This window comes from Trichomycterus rosablanca, chromosome 2, assembly GCF_030014385.1.
Source record: "Trichomycterus rosablanca isolate fTriRos1 chromosome 2, fTriRos1.hap1, whole genome shotgun sequence".
NCBI classification, from domain to species: Eukaryota; Metazoa; Chordata; class Actinopteri; order Siluriformes; family Trichomycteridae; genus Trichomycterus; species Trichomycterus rosablanca.
Window position 1 is genome coordinate 30031535 of NC_085989.1, and position 18715 is coordinate 30050249.

The following is an 18715-nucleotide window of genomic DNA, read 5'->3' on the forward strand; positions in this document are numbered from 1 at the left end:
GAAGGCAGATTGATGAAGAATACTGTTTGTCATTAGTTAACTCCATGCCTCAGAGAGTTTAAACCATTATAAAAGCCAGAGGTGGTGCAACAAAGTAATAATGGTGCAGTGTTTTCTAATGATTCCATAATTTTTTCCTCAGATTTGAGTGATTCCATATTTTTTTCCTCTACTTGATCTAAAAAAAGCAATTGTGACTGACCACAACTATTATATTTGTTTCTTTTTTTATTGTTTCTTAATGCCAGAGGGTTGACAGTTTGAGAAATGATAGTTTTGTGGCATGTCTGTGATTTTTTTTTTTTCTACAACATTAAACAATTGAAAGAACATCTTCCAAGAGTGGTGATTCCATAATTTTTGCCAGGGGTTGTATAGTAAAAGCAAAAAACAGCAAATATCAAACACAATTATAAAACATGATTGTCAGAAGTCTGGGAACAACTAGAACAAGGGTGCAGTGCCTAAGGGGCAGTACAAATCTTGGGCCCAACAGGTTAGTAAGCTGGACCAAGCAACAGAGTAAACAGCACTAATGTCATATATCAAAGAAAGATTTCATTTGTTTTAAAAATGCTTTTATTTAAAATATTAAGAAGTAAATACAAAACAGGTCTTTTTTTGCATACAATCATTTAATTCACTAAGTGTTAAGGAGTGACTTATACAGCAACACACATTTGGTCTTTGCAATAAAGTTTCAGGGCAAAAAGAGTCCATCAAATGTAAACCATTAGTGACCCATTAGCATCCCTCATTCCTTTATTTACAACCGACCACTGTATAAACCTCAATAGTACGAAAGTTACATTACAAAATCACATTCATAAAAGTAAGATCAAGACAAAATGATCACGTGTATACAAGTGTGTAAACTGGAAATTATTAATTATATTTTTCTTACTTCACAACACAAGTCCAGTGTACATATTTTACAGTCCACATTTTATCACAACTGAACTTCAAAAACACCTACACAATAGAAGTCTCTGAGAAAGCCAAAGCACAAGCTGGTGCCAAGAAAATAGTGAAGGCAAATTCTGCTTGGAGCAACTCTGCAGGCAGTAAGGTAGCGTTGCTTTTATAAACCTGGTTGTTGGGAGTTATCCAGCAGGTGGCACTGTGGTACACGCTGACAAAAAACAGGAGCCCATTAAGCAAGTCTCTCCAAATGATTAAACATTTCGTTCTTGGGATTCAGTGGTCTGTGAGGACCTCACAGAGAGGTAAGGAAATCTTTCAGCCCCCCTTTTTTACTCTTTTGACTGTCCTCGAGCATGAGGAGCTTTTTAAGGCGAGAGAAAGCAGACTTCTTCCCACTAGCTGATTTTGATGAGCTGGGGGTTTCAGATGATTGTGACCTGTAAAATAGAAATAGTATAAACATGGTTAAAATGTGAAACTATAGGTTACTCCCACATGCTTATATTAACACTATTTATTAGCCTAGTCTGTAGAGCATTGGGTTCTCAATCAAAAGGTTGAGAGCTCTGCCATGCTGCCACTGTTGGGTTCTTAAGCAATGCCCTAAACTCTCTCTGCTCCGGGGGTGCCGTACAATGGCTGACCCCAGCTTCCAAAAAATGAGCTGGGATATTCGGAAAAAGAATTTCATTGTACTGTACACATGTATATGTACAGTATATATGACGAATAAAGGCATTCTTCATAGTTCAAAAGTGTGTATATATGTATATAATTATTTGCCCACTTCCCAATTGCTTCTATTTTTGCTGTCACATTAAAATGTTTTGGATCGTCCACCTAATTCTAATACAAGATAAAGACAACATGAGTTGACACAAAATGCAGCTTTTAATGATCATTTTTATAGAATGTAAATGCCCTCTAAACGTAATAACTGGTCGTGCCACCATTAACAATAACAAGTACAATCAAACATTTGTGATAACTTGCAATGAGTCACCAAGTTTTCATCTCTGTGGAAGAATGTTGGCCTACTTTTCTTTGCAGAATTGTTTCAATTCGTTTACTCTGTAGAGTTTCCCAGCAAGGACTGCCCACATTATTTTTTTGCTGCAGCATCTTAATGGGATTCAAGTCAGAAGCAAAGCAGCCCCAGACAATCATACTAATGCCAATATGTTTAACTGATGAAATGAGGTTTTTAAAGTGAAATGCTAGCTAGATGTAATAGGACCCATGTTTAAAAAAAAAAAAAAAGCTGAGCCTTTGTGTTCTCTTTTGTCATTGGTGGCTTGTGCCTTGAAACTACCCATGGATGCAATTTCTGCCCTGTGTACATTGATCTTAACTGAGGCAAGCGGTCAGGTTTTTTTGTGACCTCCGGATGAGTCACCAATGTGTTCTTTATGAAATTTTTGTAGGCCAGCCACTCCTAGGAAAAGGTGTTCCAAGTTTTACCTGGGGGTATTTTTGTCTATATTACAAGTAGTTTGATGATCTGAAACAGGAGGGTTTTGTCAGGAATGGCATCCGGTGTAAAAAGTGTGCCAAATCATGTGCCTAACTCTAACCCCAAACAACATGTAAATGTTAAAAAAAATACAACATATTTAGGTCAGTAGAGCATGTGGGCACTTATTTTTACTTCAACAAATTAAGCAAAAAAATGGACCAAATGTTCAAATTTTCCCTGTCTGTATTGTACAAGTTCATACACGGTTTAGGTGTGTAAATGAGCAAACTAACAATATTGTGTTGTGTTAAATAACTTACCCTGGTGTTCTGCATGGGGTTTTCTCTTGGACACCAGACTTTGGTGTTTTGTTGGCAGAGTGCGGAGTCTTGCATTTTACTGCACTGGATGGTGTGTGTGGGGGCTTCGGTAGAGCACTCAGAAAATCCCTGTTCATTCCAACATGTCGAGAAGTCTTATTACATGTGTGACAGGTAGTTATCTAGAAGAAAGGAAAAAGGGAAGGGAAGGCATTTTTAACATCCTTGTTGGTTTGGGTTTTGGAAGATTTTGGCAACTAAATTGGATTTATGAAACTTTATGATAGTTAAAAAATACATAGCAGACTAAAATTATTAATGGTGTTCACATTCAAGAGGGCCTAACACTATCATGGGTTGGCACAAAAGCACCTACTCCAAAATCGGCACCTTTGTTGCTGAACACAAGAACAGAAAAAAGCAGTTTTATTTGCAGAAAACTACAAAAAGAGGCCATTCCAAAAATGTATTACAGAACTTTCTGCACCATTATAAATCTTTGTAGTTTGGTGTATGTATAGTATGTAACCCAGCATATTTCCAGAAAATTCACAATTTACTTAAAAAAAGAATTTGCATTTGTTAAAAGGTTTTTGTGTATGGAAATAAAATACAAGTTCATTCATTCAGCAAAAGAAAAGCTGTAGAAATCCCTGACTGCCATAAAATATGAAGCTGGACTAAGACCACCATAATAAACAAGCTCACTCTGGGCTATGACTGTCGCCCGTTTTCATGTAGGGCAGTGTTCTTTCAACCTTTATTCAGGTGACCCACATTTTGTCCATGATTTTACCACAACCCAGACAACACAAACAATGCATTTACTCTGAAAGTTTACTAAAACACAAAACGAAAAATACTTAATGAGTGAACCTCTGTGGTTTACAAGATGTAAAGTAAAGCATGCACAAGGAGGTATTCATGTATAAGCTTATTTTATGTTTATAAACCTGTTAAAATTTGTTTTATTTAAGTATTTTTACTTTTCTCTGCAACTCATTTTTTTGTTGCTTGTGACCTACCCAAGGGTCGTGATCCAGAGGTTGAAAAACCCTGCTCAAAGGCATATTTGAGCACTGCTAGCAATGAGTACTGTCACTTTATTTCCTTTTTTTGTTTAATAAAATTTGCAGTTTTGTATGGATTACAATATTTAAATGCCAGTGAAGTTTGAAGCATTAAAATGTGTACGAGTGTGGGGCGGGAAAATATTCTCATCCAAAAAAGTGGGGCACAGATTAATAGGTGAACATGGAAATTATACTTGGTTTTGGAAGAAGTTAAAAAACCACTCCAGTATATTACTGGCAGCAAGCATAAAACACAGTCTATAAAATAGCTTTACTGCCTAACAGTCTTTAGCAGGCAGTTGAGGAATACTTCTGGTATTAAATGAGCTCAATGCATTCATGTTAACAGTTTAGTGTATTTGTTCATGTGAAGTTTTTAGCTGCCAAAAAACAATAATCAGCTAAATCTCACACTTCAGATATTCTTACAAGTATTTGTTGCTTGCTACATCTTATCAAGATCCATGAATGTAAAAAAATTATAAAAAGCATTCATATTTCTACCCAGGCAAGCTACCCAGCTGTAAGGACTAGGTAGGAACAACAATGCTTTTATGGATGTACAGGTACAACAGGTGAATCTATTTTCCAAAATTTAAACTATGTATTTTTTTTTTTTTTATTCATTTTATTTTTATGTTTTACCACAGTCACTCCCCTTCCCTTCTAAGTCATGTCTGTATGTAGACAGAATCAGCTGACAGCACTGCTAAGGATTCAAACCCTGGATCCCAGCGATAAAGGGCATTTATAATTTACAGCTGCACCACCCAAGTGTCTACAATCAAAAATATTTGTTGGGCCATGGTGGCTTAGCAGTTACTGGACAAGTAATTAGAAGGTTGCCAGTTCAAGCCCCACCACCGTCAAATTGCCACTGCAAGGCCCTTAACCCTCAATTGCTGAAATTGTAAAAGTTGCTTGGATAAAATCTGCTAAATGCTGCTATTTATTTTATTTTATTTATGGCTACTTTAAAAACAATGAACAAATCACATATTTTATGATGATTACTTTTGGATGTTCAAGTTAGGGGTCAACACAGTGGATCATTCATTCTCATATTTGATTCGGCACTGTTTTTTTGTCAGGTGCCCTTCCTGACACTCCTATTTATCCAAGCTTAAATAATCACTTAATTAAATAAGTAAATGATGTGAATGTTAAAGTTGTTAAAGTGAACAGTCTAACCTGACTGTAAAGAGGACAAAATGTTTTATTAATAATATTGTTTTCTCCCCAAGTGACAGATAAAGCAAAAGGCCACATTTCAGATAAACCTGACTGGTTTCTAGATTTACATAAAAATGCTGATAAACAGGTTATAAATAAAAACGGCAACAAGTTTTTTTTAAATACTTGCAGCAACATATACAATGAGAATTTAAATATGAATTACCCCCAATATATTGATTTAGTTTGGGTTTTTATTTGACCTGTATTGCTGTATTGTAAGACAAAATTGTAAGACATAAAACATTTTTTTATGCCATGACTTGAAAGGTGATTTTTGCTTTACAATTTTTAGCATGTACCTATAAGTTATTAACACTATTATAACAAAACAGTATTGTTTTTCAAAGGTCTTTAATAACCATTAAGCAAGCTACTTAATGTGCTCCCAGTGCCAGTCCCAAGCCCAAATAAAATAGGAGGGTTGCATCAAGAAGGGCATCAACATAAACTGTGCCAACTCAGGTATGTGGACCAGAATGATCCACTATGAAGACCCATAAAAACGGAGCCGCCGAAAAGGGGAAAAAAAAGCAAGCTTATAATCACCATTAGCTCAAAACCTTTTCTCCAACAGAAAGCAGAAAAGAAAATCCATGTGCTCCGATTTAAACCAAAAAGCATATAGATTATATTCAACTAGGGTTAAGGTTTAAGATTATATAACACTATGCTTAGACAATTCTGCCTCACTAAACAAAACACACAAAACTATCCACCACTTTCCACTCCTCTAGACATTAAACGTGCACAGATAATAATTTACTAATTCAAATCCTTGTTAATGTTCTTTTAAAAAAAGCTACAATTAAACTCACCGAGACAAAGTTAGCCATGTTTGTTGATGGAAACAAGTGGTGGAGCTGAACTGTAACCTGGAGTGATACAGTTTGTACAAGACCAACTAGGATTACAACACACTGCACACACACCCATTAATATAATGCACAGCTGCTCAACCAGACAGCTTTCAGCCAATCAGCTCAGCTTAGGCGGAGACCCACTGACTAAATGCATGTCTCGATTGGTTAAAATGGTTTTATTTAAGACAAGAACTCATTCTTTGTTAAAATCCACAGTGGATGAACAAAAAAGACCTAAAGAAAAAAAAACATCTAAAAACTATAAACAAGCCAATTGTTTAATTTAGCCCATTAGCTCAATTTAGCCCATTAGCTAACATTTAATATCACATATTACTGAGGTACGAGGTGTATGAAATTTGGCCAGTCATTAACCCGAACAGTTTGTTTTATTTTATACAACTGGTAATGTGTCTAATTGGCTTTATATTTAAATGATCGATTTAATTATTACTACCAACAGCAGACTTATGTAGATTAAATGATTTATGTGTTTGTAGAGGTTCACAATGTGAAAATGTTTGTTTAATTAAATCAAACAAGAACATGTAAACAATATGTAGTTAAATGGTTATAAAAAATAAATACATACATAAACACAATCAATAATTGCATTTTCAGAAATATGGTATAAACCATGATCTGCATAATTTCTATTATTAGGTATGTCTAGATCTGATTGTCTAAATGATCAATACAATAATGATAATAAAATAAAGTGTTGGTTTAAGAACTAATAATTAGAACATTTACACTTATGAAGCTAATTCTGCAAGCAAGTACATCACTAAATTCTCCTTAAATCTAGTCTCAACCAGTTTCAGCTGAGGCAAAAGCAGCTTAGGTCAGGAGATATAAGAGCTGCAGGGTCAAGTCACCTGCATGTTTGGCAGAATTTTCTAGTGATGTGTATTGGGAATTAAAATAGAAAACTATGCAATGGGATGATTCCACCATTCAAACTTCACTGCACTACTCAAACCTTAATTTTAATAACACATTTACAGCAAACTCCAGATACGTATCCACTGCACTAGCACAAGCATACACACATGCACAGTAAACACTGGATGTTATGGTATTACTGAAGCATGCCTATACTAACAAACCCATGACAGCGCTAATTAAATGTATACAATCAGTCATCAGCAGCTGTTGGTGTCTACAAAGCGGCTGTGAACAGAAAGAGTTAAGTGAAGCAAGAATGACTCTAGTGCTGGGCAGAATACAGGGTCAGGTCAGAAATGTGAGCATGTTTTCCAGGGGTCATTACATGGCTATTCAAACCAGTTGTAACATGACAAGCAAGAGAGCATCTGCAATATGGGTCATAACTGGAACAGGAGTTTTATTCACATTTAGTCTGGTATTTAGTTAAGGTGTGCAATTTATAGAGGTGGGTAAAAACTACAACAAAAACATAAAAGTACTGTTATTAAAAAATTCTGATAAATCAGGTAAAAACTCCTATAAATACTGTAAAATACAGTGTTTGAAAAATGTAAAAATGTCAAAAAGTGTCTTTAAAATGACTCAAGTAAAATAGTATCTTTAAAAATGGCAAGAAAAAAAGTTTTTTTTAAATGAATCAATTAAAATAGTTTCTTTAAAAATGACTCAAATAAAAAGTTTCTTAAAATTATTTATGGACAGTTTTTTTAAATGGCTCAAAAAGAAACAGTTAAAAAATACAGTAAAATAAATAATAAATAAATAAATAGTAAAAAAAAACAGTTTATCTAAAAATTGCTTTTTAAAAAAGACAAGTAAAAATAGTTTTTTTTAAATGATGTGCATAAAAGTAGTTTCTTAAAACTGACTCAAGTAAAAGTACAGTTTCTTTAAAAGTGATTCAAGTAAAAATACAGTTTCTTAAAAAAAGATTCAAAAATGCGGTTTCTTAAAAATGTCAAGTAAAAACACGGTTTCTTTTAAAATGGCCGATAAAAATCAAATAAAAATAAAGAAAAATATGCCTCAAGTAAAGGTTTTTTTTTTTTTAATGACAGTTTCTTAAAAAATTACTAGCTAAACTAGCTTAAATAAAAATACATACTGAAAACATTATTAAAATAAACAAGTATGCAAGTAAAAGTACTGTTATTAGAAAAAATACTTAAATCAACATACTGTTCCTAAAATTACTCAAGTAAAAGAACTGGCAGTAACAGCTAACATTTACCAATAGAAACCTAATGACCTAAATCATTATGTATTACTGCAGTGCAGTTATGTTGCAATTGTATCAGAAAGGGAAAAGGGATCTGGAGATTTCACAATAACCCTTAAAAGTGATAAACAACTGCAATCTGGTTAGGGCATGATAGTGGCCTGCTTTAAGATGATTTGCATCCTATGTTCACTGATCTGTGTTATGACTTTCACTACACACCAGTATAAAATATGCCATATACAATATGATTAAATATGTTTAGTGTTGATGCTGGTCCAGGCAATGACTTTTATTACACTGGTGCATCTATCAGTAGATGTCAGTTTTTATTAAGGCTGACCGATGCCTCAGACAGACAGAGCTGGCTTCAGCTGCAGTGTTCTCTTTTTCGAGCAGTCTCTACATACTTCCTAAATGCTCCCTATACACACACACACACACACACACACACACACACACACACACACACACACACACACACACACAATCTAGCATATTCTAGAAATCAATCCAGTGGATGGGCTCTTTGTTAGCTATTAATAGGCCACCTTCTAAAATATCGTCCCGTAACTGCCTCAAGCTAGGCTACATTAGCCGATGTGACCTTGCTGTGGTGTTAGTGGAAGAGTGGTAGACAGTGGTTTTGTATGTGAGCTGTTATCAAAACTCCATTGCTTTCCACAAATATCGATCTTTTGTTGTTTCAACATTGACTATGCATTTCAGTCACCCTTGTACTTTGTGGAAAAACTCATACATCAGGGTCTGGAAACATTTATTGCTTAAAAATTCTTGATTTGCAGGTTTTCCAGGTATTAGCCCATAAATATGCCTAGCTTAAAATGTAAGAGCAAGCTAAAACTATTTCTAACAATAGCCAATTAAGGGCTTGATCCCTGATTTCAGGATTATATTTACAATTGTGAAGAATATGCATTTATAATAGTCAACAAAATATGTCTGAAAAACTAAATCAAATCAGTTTATAGCCTATAGTTACAAAACTATGGTGAAAAACAGCTCTTTTAAGTATTGTGCTTCTGTTTTTACATCCCTTATGGTAAACTGTCTTTAATTCCTCAGGGCCACATGGGTCCCACTGAAAAACTCGAAATTTGAAATTCATCATTTTTTATGGGATTCAAGTAGAGACACTGGCTAGACCACACAAGCACCTTCATCTTCTTTCTTTAGAAAGCATTCTTGAGTTATTTAGGCTTTATGTTTGAAGTTGTTGCCTTGCTGAATCGTCCAGACTGAGTTACCTAAATGATGGGATTAAACTTTCATACAGACTCTCATACAGTCATGGCCAAAATATTGGCACCCCTGGACTTGTTTCACAAAATGCACCACTTCTTTCAGACATTTGCTACTACTTACATGTTTATTTCTTTTGTTTGCATGAAAACACAAAAAAATCTAATAATCCACACAGAACTCAGCTCCAATGTAACTCAGCTCTGCTGCCATTACAGCACCTAGAGAAACTCGGATAGCTTGTACACACACGTACACACACGTACACACACGTACACACACACACACTTAAGGTTCATCTTTATCTCTGCACTTCTTTGCAACCATTTAATTTTGACATGCCAGATGAAAAGGCTATATGCTTGAAAAGATGGATATAAATAATTCCCTAAATGGATTGCAGCATGAGTACATAAATCACCCATGCTTCAGCAGTACTTTTCTCTTGACTGGCTAAAACTTAAAACTGACTAAAGTAAAATAGTCAGTTCTACCCCTCTGACATTTCATCCATTCACACCCACTCTAGTTTCTCCAATGAGGGTGAAATATTTAGGTGTGACATTGCTGTCCCAACAACTGCTGATGCTGGCTGAAACTAAAGCGCTAAGGATTTGCAAGCCATGTTAATAAAACACTTTATTAATGGATTTACAGACATCAAAACTTGAAACGTTGGGACATTTTGTATAATGCAATAAAAACAATAAATGATTTGTTAATTCTCTTGAATCTTTATTTAATGGACAGAATAATGACTGTTAATTTTTGGCTGCATGGCCAACTTAGTGTCCGCAATTCCCAAATCATTACAAAGTGTGATTAATAGGAAACGTGATGTAGAACAGTGGTAAACAGACTTGGGAAGGGACTTGGTCCAACTTGGGCGGCACGGTGGCTAAGTGGGTAGCACTGTCGCCTCACAGCAAAAAGGTTTGCATGTTCTCCCGTGTCTGCGTGGGTTTCCTCCGGGTGCTCCGGTTTCCTCCCACAGTCCATGCAAGTGAGGTGAATTGGAGACACTAAACTGTCCATGTGTTCGATATAACCTTGTGAACTGATGAACCTTGTGTAATGAGTAACTACCGTTTCCTGTCATGAATGTAAATAAGAAGTGTAAAACATGACATTAAAATCCTAATAAACAAACAAACTTAGTCCAACTTTTTTTTTGAGTGTGCTGCAGACATCAAATTCTAAATTAGATTATATTTACAAAATATAATTATGCTGGTCAGTAAAAATATTGGAAGCATTGGAAATTCTATTCCATTTTACATAATTGCCTTATTTTATTAAACAGTCTGTGTTTTATTGTGCATCAATAGTAGACAGGAGTCTGCTTGCAGGTTAATGTTCAATTGCGATCCTACTGCAATAAACCCTGCACAACCCCCCCCCCCCCCCCCCCCCCCCATCACTTATTAATTAACTTGAAATTAAATTAAATGTTTGAACATTAAATTGGCTAAAACTGAGCCCCTTAACCATGGATTTTAAATAAAAATTATGGATCAATTCTCTATAATATATACTGATCATCATTCTCTTCATAAAGAAATTAATTAATTCAAATTATGAATGCCTCAACTAAATTAATGCCACAGCTAAAACAAAAGTGACCTTGCGGAGCTTCCATGCTAAAATTACTCCTTATCTGGCATACTAATTGCTGAAGCGAGTCTGTACTTTCCCTCTCAGTCAGAGGTTGAAAAGTAAGCAGCCACTTCATACTATCTGTCTGTATCTTCCTGGCTGACATGTATGCTAGTCCTGCATGGGGTCTGGCTTACATCCAATTCTCAGAAAAGACACGACACAGTCATGCCTGGCTACTCCTAACTGCAGATTATGAATAAAACTTGCAGCTATTGTACTGAGTCCAGATATCTCTGTCCGCAATGTCACTGTCTGTTATTCTGTATCTTTATGATTTCGAGACTATGATGTAAGATGATCATGACGTTACCGTGTTTCCACTTAGGTTTGGGCTGTATGTATGGTCGGGTGTACACAGATTCTTACCAGAATGCTGGAGGACCTTCTGAATTTCTGAAGGAGCTTCATTTCCTTTGTGCTAAGCCTCTTGCAAGCTGCCTCCTTCCTGAGCAGCTTCTCAATTTGCACTGTGGGTCTGCGTTTAGGACGTAATCGCACACGATACTCTCCCGGCTGGCGCCACTGATAACAGAATGGGCAGAGCACGGTATCTGGCAAAAATGGGGCTGGAACACACAACGATCACCTCATGAGTGATTTGATTGCTTAATTAAACTTAACATGTAAGGACAGCCGAATATGTTAATGTTAAATATGTTAATAAAATAATAAAAAAAAATAAAACAATACTAAATAAGAGCACCAGCAATAACAATTATGATTTCTGTGATTATTTTGTTTAAAAGCAAAGTGCTGTACATATGAACAACTAGCATATGATCGCAGGCCACTTTATTAGAAACACCTGTACGTTCATTTAAATATCCATTCTGTCAGTGATATGAAAGCAGTGCATAAAATGAGCCAATCAAGTGCCAAAATAGAGATAATTGTGATCTAAGTCACCTTGCCAAAATGTGTTTGCTAGAGTCAACTGCTAGGATCCTGCATTTCCATGCAAACAAAAAACCTCTAGTGAATGGTCACAAATGTCTTGTTGATTTGACAGAAAGGCTACACTCAATCAAAACCACTGTGCACAACCATGGTGCGCAGAAAAAGCAATCAGAGGCACACAGACTTTTACAGCAGAAGAGCACACTCCTGTCAGCCAAGAACAGAAACCTGAGGCTACAGTGGGCACAGACTTGCAAAACTGGACAGGAAAAAAGCCTGGTCTCAATTTCTGCTGCAGCATGCAGATGGTGGGATCAGAATTCGGCAGAGTCAGCATGAGTCCTTGTATCGACGGTTCATGGTGGTGCGGTAATAGCTGTAATAGTGTGGAAACAGTATGCTGTTTTATGCTACATTTATTCCAGATCAGCACTACTAAACTATTTACTTACTCAGAAATAATCAGAAATATATGTAGTAGCCTAAATAATGAATATTAACTTTTTCACAAATGGGACTTTTTTAGGTGCTGGTGGCTTGCAGGGGTGAATTTCACCAAAACAGTAACTAAAAAAACAAGCTTTAGTTTGCTAACAGGAGGATGTGCTCATTACTGTGTGAACATGCACTTTAAACAAGTCAAGAAGCTCAGCGGTTGACAGCTATCCAGCATGAGCAAATGGCAAAAATCAGTGATGGTACTCTGATAAGAGTAAACTTTGTGAGCCAACTTTGCTAAAGGTATGGATGTCAATGCTTAACTGGTTAACTGATGACAATAAAAAGTCAGTGTTCAATTAATGCTGTCAGTTAAAAATGTTATTTAAATTCCATTCTGAAAGCTGACGCTTGGTTTCGATCAGCTACAGTCTGTACAGAGTAAACATTATTGTGCCACTGTGGTAAATGGAAACTTACCAAAGAAAGTCCTGATTAAAAAAATAACGTTATTAAATGATATCAAAAAATGGCATGCACTATTCGAAAGCTGGCATGTATTTCTGTCATATACTGGATAAGCTGATATATCTAGTAGTATAACATTTTTTTATTTTATTAATTTTTTATGTGCTAATACCACACTGCTGAATGGCACTGTCATTGCCTATTACAGGCAAAGTTTTTGAAGCCTCATGGGGTGCTGTCATTTTAACTAAACTTTACTGACCCATACTGCCCCTCCTTTTAGATACTGTTTGCCCACAACTGAAAAATTCAGTAATAAACTGTAATTTCCTCATATAGCTTACCTTTCATCTGGCGCCTCTGCCTAAAATGCAAACAGACAGAAGGTTTTGGTTATTTTACGTTGAAAGAGTCTGTTAAAGTTTAGGCATAGCAGTTCTAAAATCTTATGCATGAAACTGAAAAATGTTGATAGGCCAGTCACTGTGCTCATATCGCTGAAAAAGTCTGAACCTGGCTAATAAACACCTGGGGCAGACGGCATCTTCCACAGGTCATAAGTCAGTTGTAATAATGTGGGTAGAAATAACAGTGCACTAACTGTAAATAAACCATATTTTGCCACAAGTAGGCAAAAATTTCCAAGTGCCATATTGACTCCATATGCCAGCTTACACCATACCTTGGTTTGGATAACATAAAGACTCACTTAGTATAAATAGATAAACATGGGTTTTAATACAATAAGTCTTTGCACTATTGCTTGTGCTCTGCTGCAGGAGCAGCAAGATATTTCCTGCATCATACACAGCCTGTGCCAAACATCGCAAGCCATGTGCTGTCATTTTATACTTGCTGACGCACTGCTCTCAACAAAATATCACATCAAGCAAACATCCATGCCCGCCAAGGCCAAAAACTGCACCATTTGTCATCAGGGGTTTACAGTAAACCACCAGATATTTGCAAGACAGATTGTTTTTAATTGTTTAAAGCTTTTGATGAAAGGTTTTAGCATTTTAAAATGTCTTTTCAAACTGAAGCAGGCCTTGCATAAATCGGCCACCATGTACCACCAGCTATTTCTGATTTCTCTATTTAAGCAAGTCTATAATGGAGAAGACTCACATGCAAATCAAATAAAAATGCCTTTCTAACATCTCCTTATAAGTGCACACTCAAGTCTCGGTGAGATGCTATCGACAAAGCACTTGGAATAAAGCGGCTCTCAGTGGACGCCTGATTAAATCTAGGGACCGGCAATTGCAGGGATTATCCTGTTTACTGCTTTAATGCTTTCTGCAATTTACAAGTTTCTGTAGATAACGTTAATGTAGATGAAAAAAGCAAAGGAATAAGCTGAACCTGAATAAGTTTACGAAGGACATGAGGCTGACAACAAACAGCAAAGTGACGCATGACATGCTGCTGCATTTGGAATTTATGAACAGAGATTAAAAATAGGACATTATTATTATTCCCAAGCATCCTAAGAAAAGCACTTTATTACCATTGGCAGTTACTGTTCCACATGCCACTGACATGTTGCTTTCAGTAACACACGTATACACACTGTGTGAGTCAAGGGAATGACATGGCAACATAAACACTTTAATAAGCAGCACCACAAACACTCAAAGCATGCAAGGCATGGTCATGGGACAGGAGAAACACAAGCACCATATGTACAGAGCTAAACAGCTACTAGTCTGGTTACTTAATCTGTCCCAAGTTGTTCATTTTGCAATGTCCAAAAAATGTCCTGTCCTGAACCACTTATAACAATGAACAAATACGTCTGATACAAATTATTCAAATATAGTTTATAGTAATGATTTGTATACACAACTACATTTTTCTCTCTTTGGTGTCAAGCCTACTCATTTGTTATATGTTCAGTTTTCTTTCAATAAAGATGCAATGATCTAAAACAGGGTATAAGTACTGATATCAACACTATCTAGAACCGATAGTTTTTTGTCATTTACTTCTATTTTCTCCCAAATTCAGACATGACACCCATCAGTCTGAGAGGGTGATAGCTAGCACATCCCAAGACATGTTCAGCCAGCTGCAGCCTGTGTTTATTCATTAAGATCAGTGTGTTTCCTGCCCACTTCCAATTGCATGAATTTGGCGGTGCCCCCTGATCAGCAGAAGAGACCAAAATGCCTTTCCTCCCAACCAGAGCCATTCATCAATCAGCTTCAGGCCACATGATGGCTTGTGGCATCTTTACAGCTTGAACCAGAAAGGTTACAGTGTGTGATAATAGGGCAAATAGTTTCTGTGTTGTGTCACTTGGAAGCCTGAATTAGATTTGGGTTTTTTTAATCCACAGAGGTAATTATGCTCTCCCTTAGTAAAAAATGTGGGATTCACTACACCAAACACATCCCACCATATTAGTAAACTGAACACAAGAGAAAAATGTGGGTAAAATTATGGACATGGGTATAATGGAACAATTACAATGTGACTGGACCTTGTACCAAAATGTAACGGTGAAGTTCGGTCCACTGTAGACTTTCGCTACATCAATCCGGTTGACTAAATTCGATTCCTACCCAATGCTTTACCCAATGCTTCACACAATGAGCTTTTGGGTCAGTTGGGCACAGCTTGTATTTACACAACACTGGATTTGACCAAAGGCTATTGGTATATAACAGGTGGGCCTGGTTTTGCTCAGGGCTGCAAAAGGAAAAAGGAGATTGGGAGATAAACTTAAGATCTGATCAGTGGTCAAGCCTGTTGAAATTAATGACTTTGGTTATTTAAACCCTACTGTGTTTCCCTTTTAGGTTCATTGTACTGTGGGTGTATGTGTGCAAGAGCTGGCAGCAGACTTGAGAGCTAACAAACAGAAGTTGACAGGAAAAGTTACAGATTTGTTTTACTTTATCTCTTTTTTTTTTTTTTTTTTTACATTGTGTCAATTCCTGGAAAACAGTAACATTTGAGGGAAAGCAAAAATGTCCCATCTGTGAGTCCTCAGTGCTGGCCAAATGAACCTGCTATACGTACTTTTGTGCTCTTCAAAATAAGTTTCAAGACATTCAGTCCGATATCTAGCATACAGTACAAAATACCGTGGTACCTTGTAACTCAACGTCCCCTAATCCAAAAATCTTTCAAACTTAACACCCTTAGTTGAGAAATGTGTTCCCTTAAACTCAAGGTGTGTGCGACTGCCGCTTTGTTCAGCACCTGGCTTGAGCGGTGCAGAAAAATGTCATCAAAGTGCGAATATACTGTAAGACTAATCTGCATTTGTGTGGAATAACCGTCAAAGTCACTCTGAAAGAGTCTGCATGTATCTGTGTTTACCTGGATTTTTTTCCCTGTTTCACTTTTAAACTGTGTTATAGCGAGGGTCTAAAACACTTATCGTTAAAAAAAACTTAATGTGGTTTAATGTATTCTCTCCACTAATGAAACTTCTGTGCTTGTTGTTTTAGTACAATAAGTCACGTTAAGCGCAGCCACACTTTATATGAAAATAATTGCACAGCCAGAGCAAAAGCGATTTTGCCGCTTCTCATGTGAATGTGCCTTTACTGAACTCGCTAAGGAATATGGAATTCCAAAATCAATCGACTCCTCGATTAAGAAGCATAAGAAAGCAATGAAGAAGTAAAGGTAAAATGCAGGTTTGATTGTTTTTTCTATTAATTTTAACTGTTTTTCAATTGTATTTTAGTTTTTTGTATTATATTCGTGTTATTTTCAGTGTATAACCCCATTATTTTACAGTAGCCTAAAATACACCGACCAGGCATAACATTATGACCACTGAGAGGTGAAGTGAATAACACTGATTATCTCTTCATCAGGGCACCTGTTAGTGGGTGGGATATATTAGGCAGCAAGTGAACATTTTATCCTCAAAGTTGATGTGTTAGAAGCAGGAAAAATGTTAATACTGGTTCTGATAAGAAGGTGTTAGAATACACAGTGCATCGCAGTATGGGGCAGCAAAAAGGGGGACCAACACAATATTAGGAAGGTGGTCATAATGTTATGCCTCATCGGTGTATATTTACGGGACCATGGGACGCATTAACAGGTTTCCCATACATCCTTATGGGGAAAAATACCTTAAACTCAACGCCTTTTAAACTCAACGTCACTCCCAGAACCAACTGACGTTGAGTTTCAAGGTACCACTGTACACATTTTATGTATTTTTTCTATTGTTTTGCCTGGATGCATTAATCCATTGTTTGTTCGCTAGTTTTTACAAATATTCATTAAAAATATATTATTCACACCTTTAGTTAAGTTTTGAATAATGACATCCATTGAACAGGCATGTAATTAAGTTGAATTGATAGCACAGCAAGTAAATTAGGAAATTAGGAATCAAAAAATGACAAATTAGTACTTATAACGCGCACTAACCTGATAACACAGTAACTAAATGTAAGCATATACGATTACTGAATAAATTGTCATGTAACTGTATGACCGTGTGAAGTTCAGTAGAGTGGCTCTGCCATCTAACGCTATTACAAAGTCATTACAACAGTAGTCAGTGAAAACCCAGCAGTAAAGCAGAAGCTACAGCACATTCATATAAACACCGTCTGAACTTGTACTTACGCGAGAAAGCGGGATTGTTCTGGACACGAGTCTCTGTAAAACATGGAGGCTTTCTCTAAAAACACTTCAGTCTGACTGACCTTCTTACTTTCCACCATGCTTTCTTACCAATGTAGCAGCAAAGACACCTAAAACCAGTTCCAACTTTATAACAGCAAAGAGCAGCAAATATTTAGAAAATGTACCTATTACGTACAACTATACCGCAAAATACGGTACATATATCATTACAATTACAACTACTTTTCTTGTTGTCTTTAAACAAGCTAAATCAGTTAGCAATAAACAGAACGGACCATACGCTACCCACAATCCCTTGTTACACAAGCGGTAGCAAGGGATTGTTGGACATGTAAGCTGCGTCCGGAATCGCATACTTAGAGAGTACGTACTAGATTGGAGGAAGTATGCACTACTCTGCCGGTAAAAAAGTACATACTTCCAGTACAGAAGTATGCAGTATGCACACAACACAGCTATGTACTACATCCGCCATCTTTCCAACGTCAAGTGATGACGTGGGACGTGATGACGTAATATCACCATGGTTACAGACTCATTACAACCCCACTCGCCAAACTTTTGGATATTTATCGTTTTTTTGTTATTTATTCGTCTTTAAAATGTTTTATTTTATTGATCTTACTTACACTTGTAAACCGAGGACCGCTATCTTTCTTGTTTCTTATTACGCTTCGAACGCCTACGCAGCTCCAGTTGCATTATGGGATACATTAACGGACCGCGAGTGTGCATCGCTTGCATACTCAAACATGGCTGCCCAATAAGTAGGTCATCCGGGTACTTCTCGCATACCTCTTTGTGTATACTGTGTATTCGGACATACTAACCGCTCTCGCGTCCTCATTTCGCGTACTGTTGAGTATTGAAGTATGCGATTCCGGACGCAGCTCAAGTCTTTCGTTAAAAAATCGCAAACTCGCATTAGCATATACGCAACTTCCAAACAACGTTGTATCTGAGTTGTTGCTATGTTCGATGCCAATATTCCGTAACACCCCATTAATATGTGAGGTTTGGGTTGCAACACAATATTGTGTCTAGTTCATAAAAACGTTCGAAATAAGTTGGAGGTATGCTTGTAGGGCTGGTGCTTTAATAATTAAACTTCTCATTTTTACCGTTTTAGTTGCAAAATTTAGCAGCATACAAAACCCGCCGTATCAGGCGATAAACAGAACAAAAAGAGTACACTCATGGCTGTATCTCAATCCGCACACAAAATCCCACACAGTGTAGTAGACTCGTCATTGGTCGAAGCCTAATTTAGGACACTATTTAGTGTATAGGATGGTATTTGGGACACAGCAGCTCCACGTGCAGCC

The 18715-nt window shown here is 36.6% G+C and overlaps 1 protein-coding gene across 3 annotated transcripts; it reads right to left on the reverse strand.

The window, feature by feature from the left end:
• Window positions 1-341: 341 nt before the first annotated feature.
• On the reverse strand, window positions 342-18072 carry c2h18orf21 (chromosome 2 C18orf21 homolog). Of its 3 annotated transcripts, none has more exons than XM_062990696.1 (5): window positions 17370-17497; window positions 13109-13128; window positions 11328-11527; window positions 2701-2882; window positions 342-1361 (listed from the first exon to the last, which is right to left on the reverse strand). In XM_062990696.1, the coding sequence occupies exons 1-5, from the start codon at window positions 17465-17467 to the stop codon at window positions 1217-1219; spliced, it is 645 nt and encodes a 214-aa protein (XP_062846766.1). In that variant the 5' UTR covers window positions 17468-17497; the 3' UTR covers window positions 342-1216. The 3 variants fall into 3 exon arrangements, with proteins under 3 accessions (XP_062846766.1, XP_062846767.1, XP_062846769.1); XM_062990697.1 differs by lacking the exon at window positions 17370-17497 and adding an exon at window positions 18020-18072 and having other exon boundaries at window positions 344-1361; XM_062990699.1 differs by lacking the exon at window positions 17370-17497 and adding an exon at window positions 17762-17835 and having other exon boundaries at window positions 344-1361.
• Between the last annotated feature and the right edge of the window lie 643 nt (window positions 18073-18715).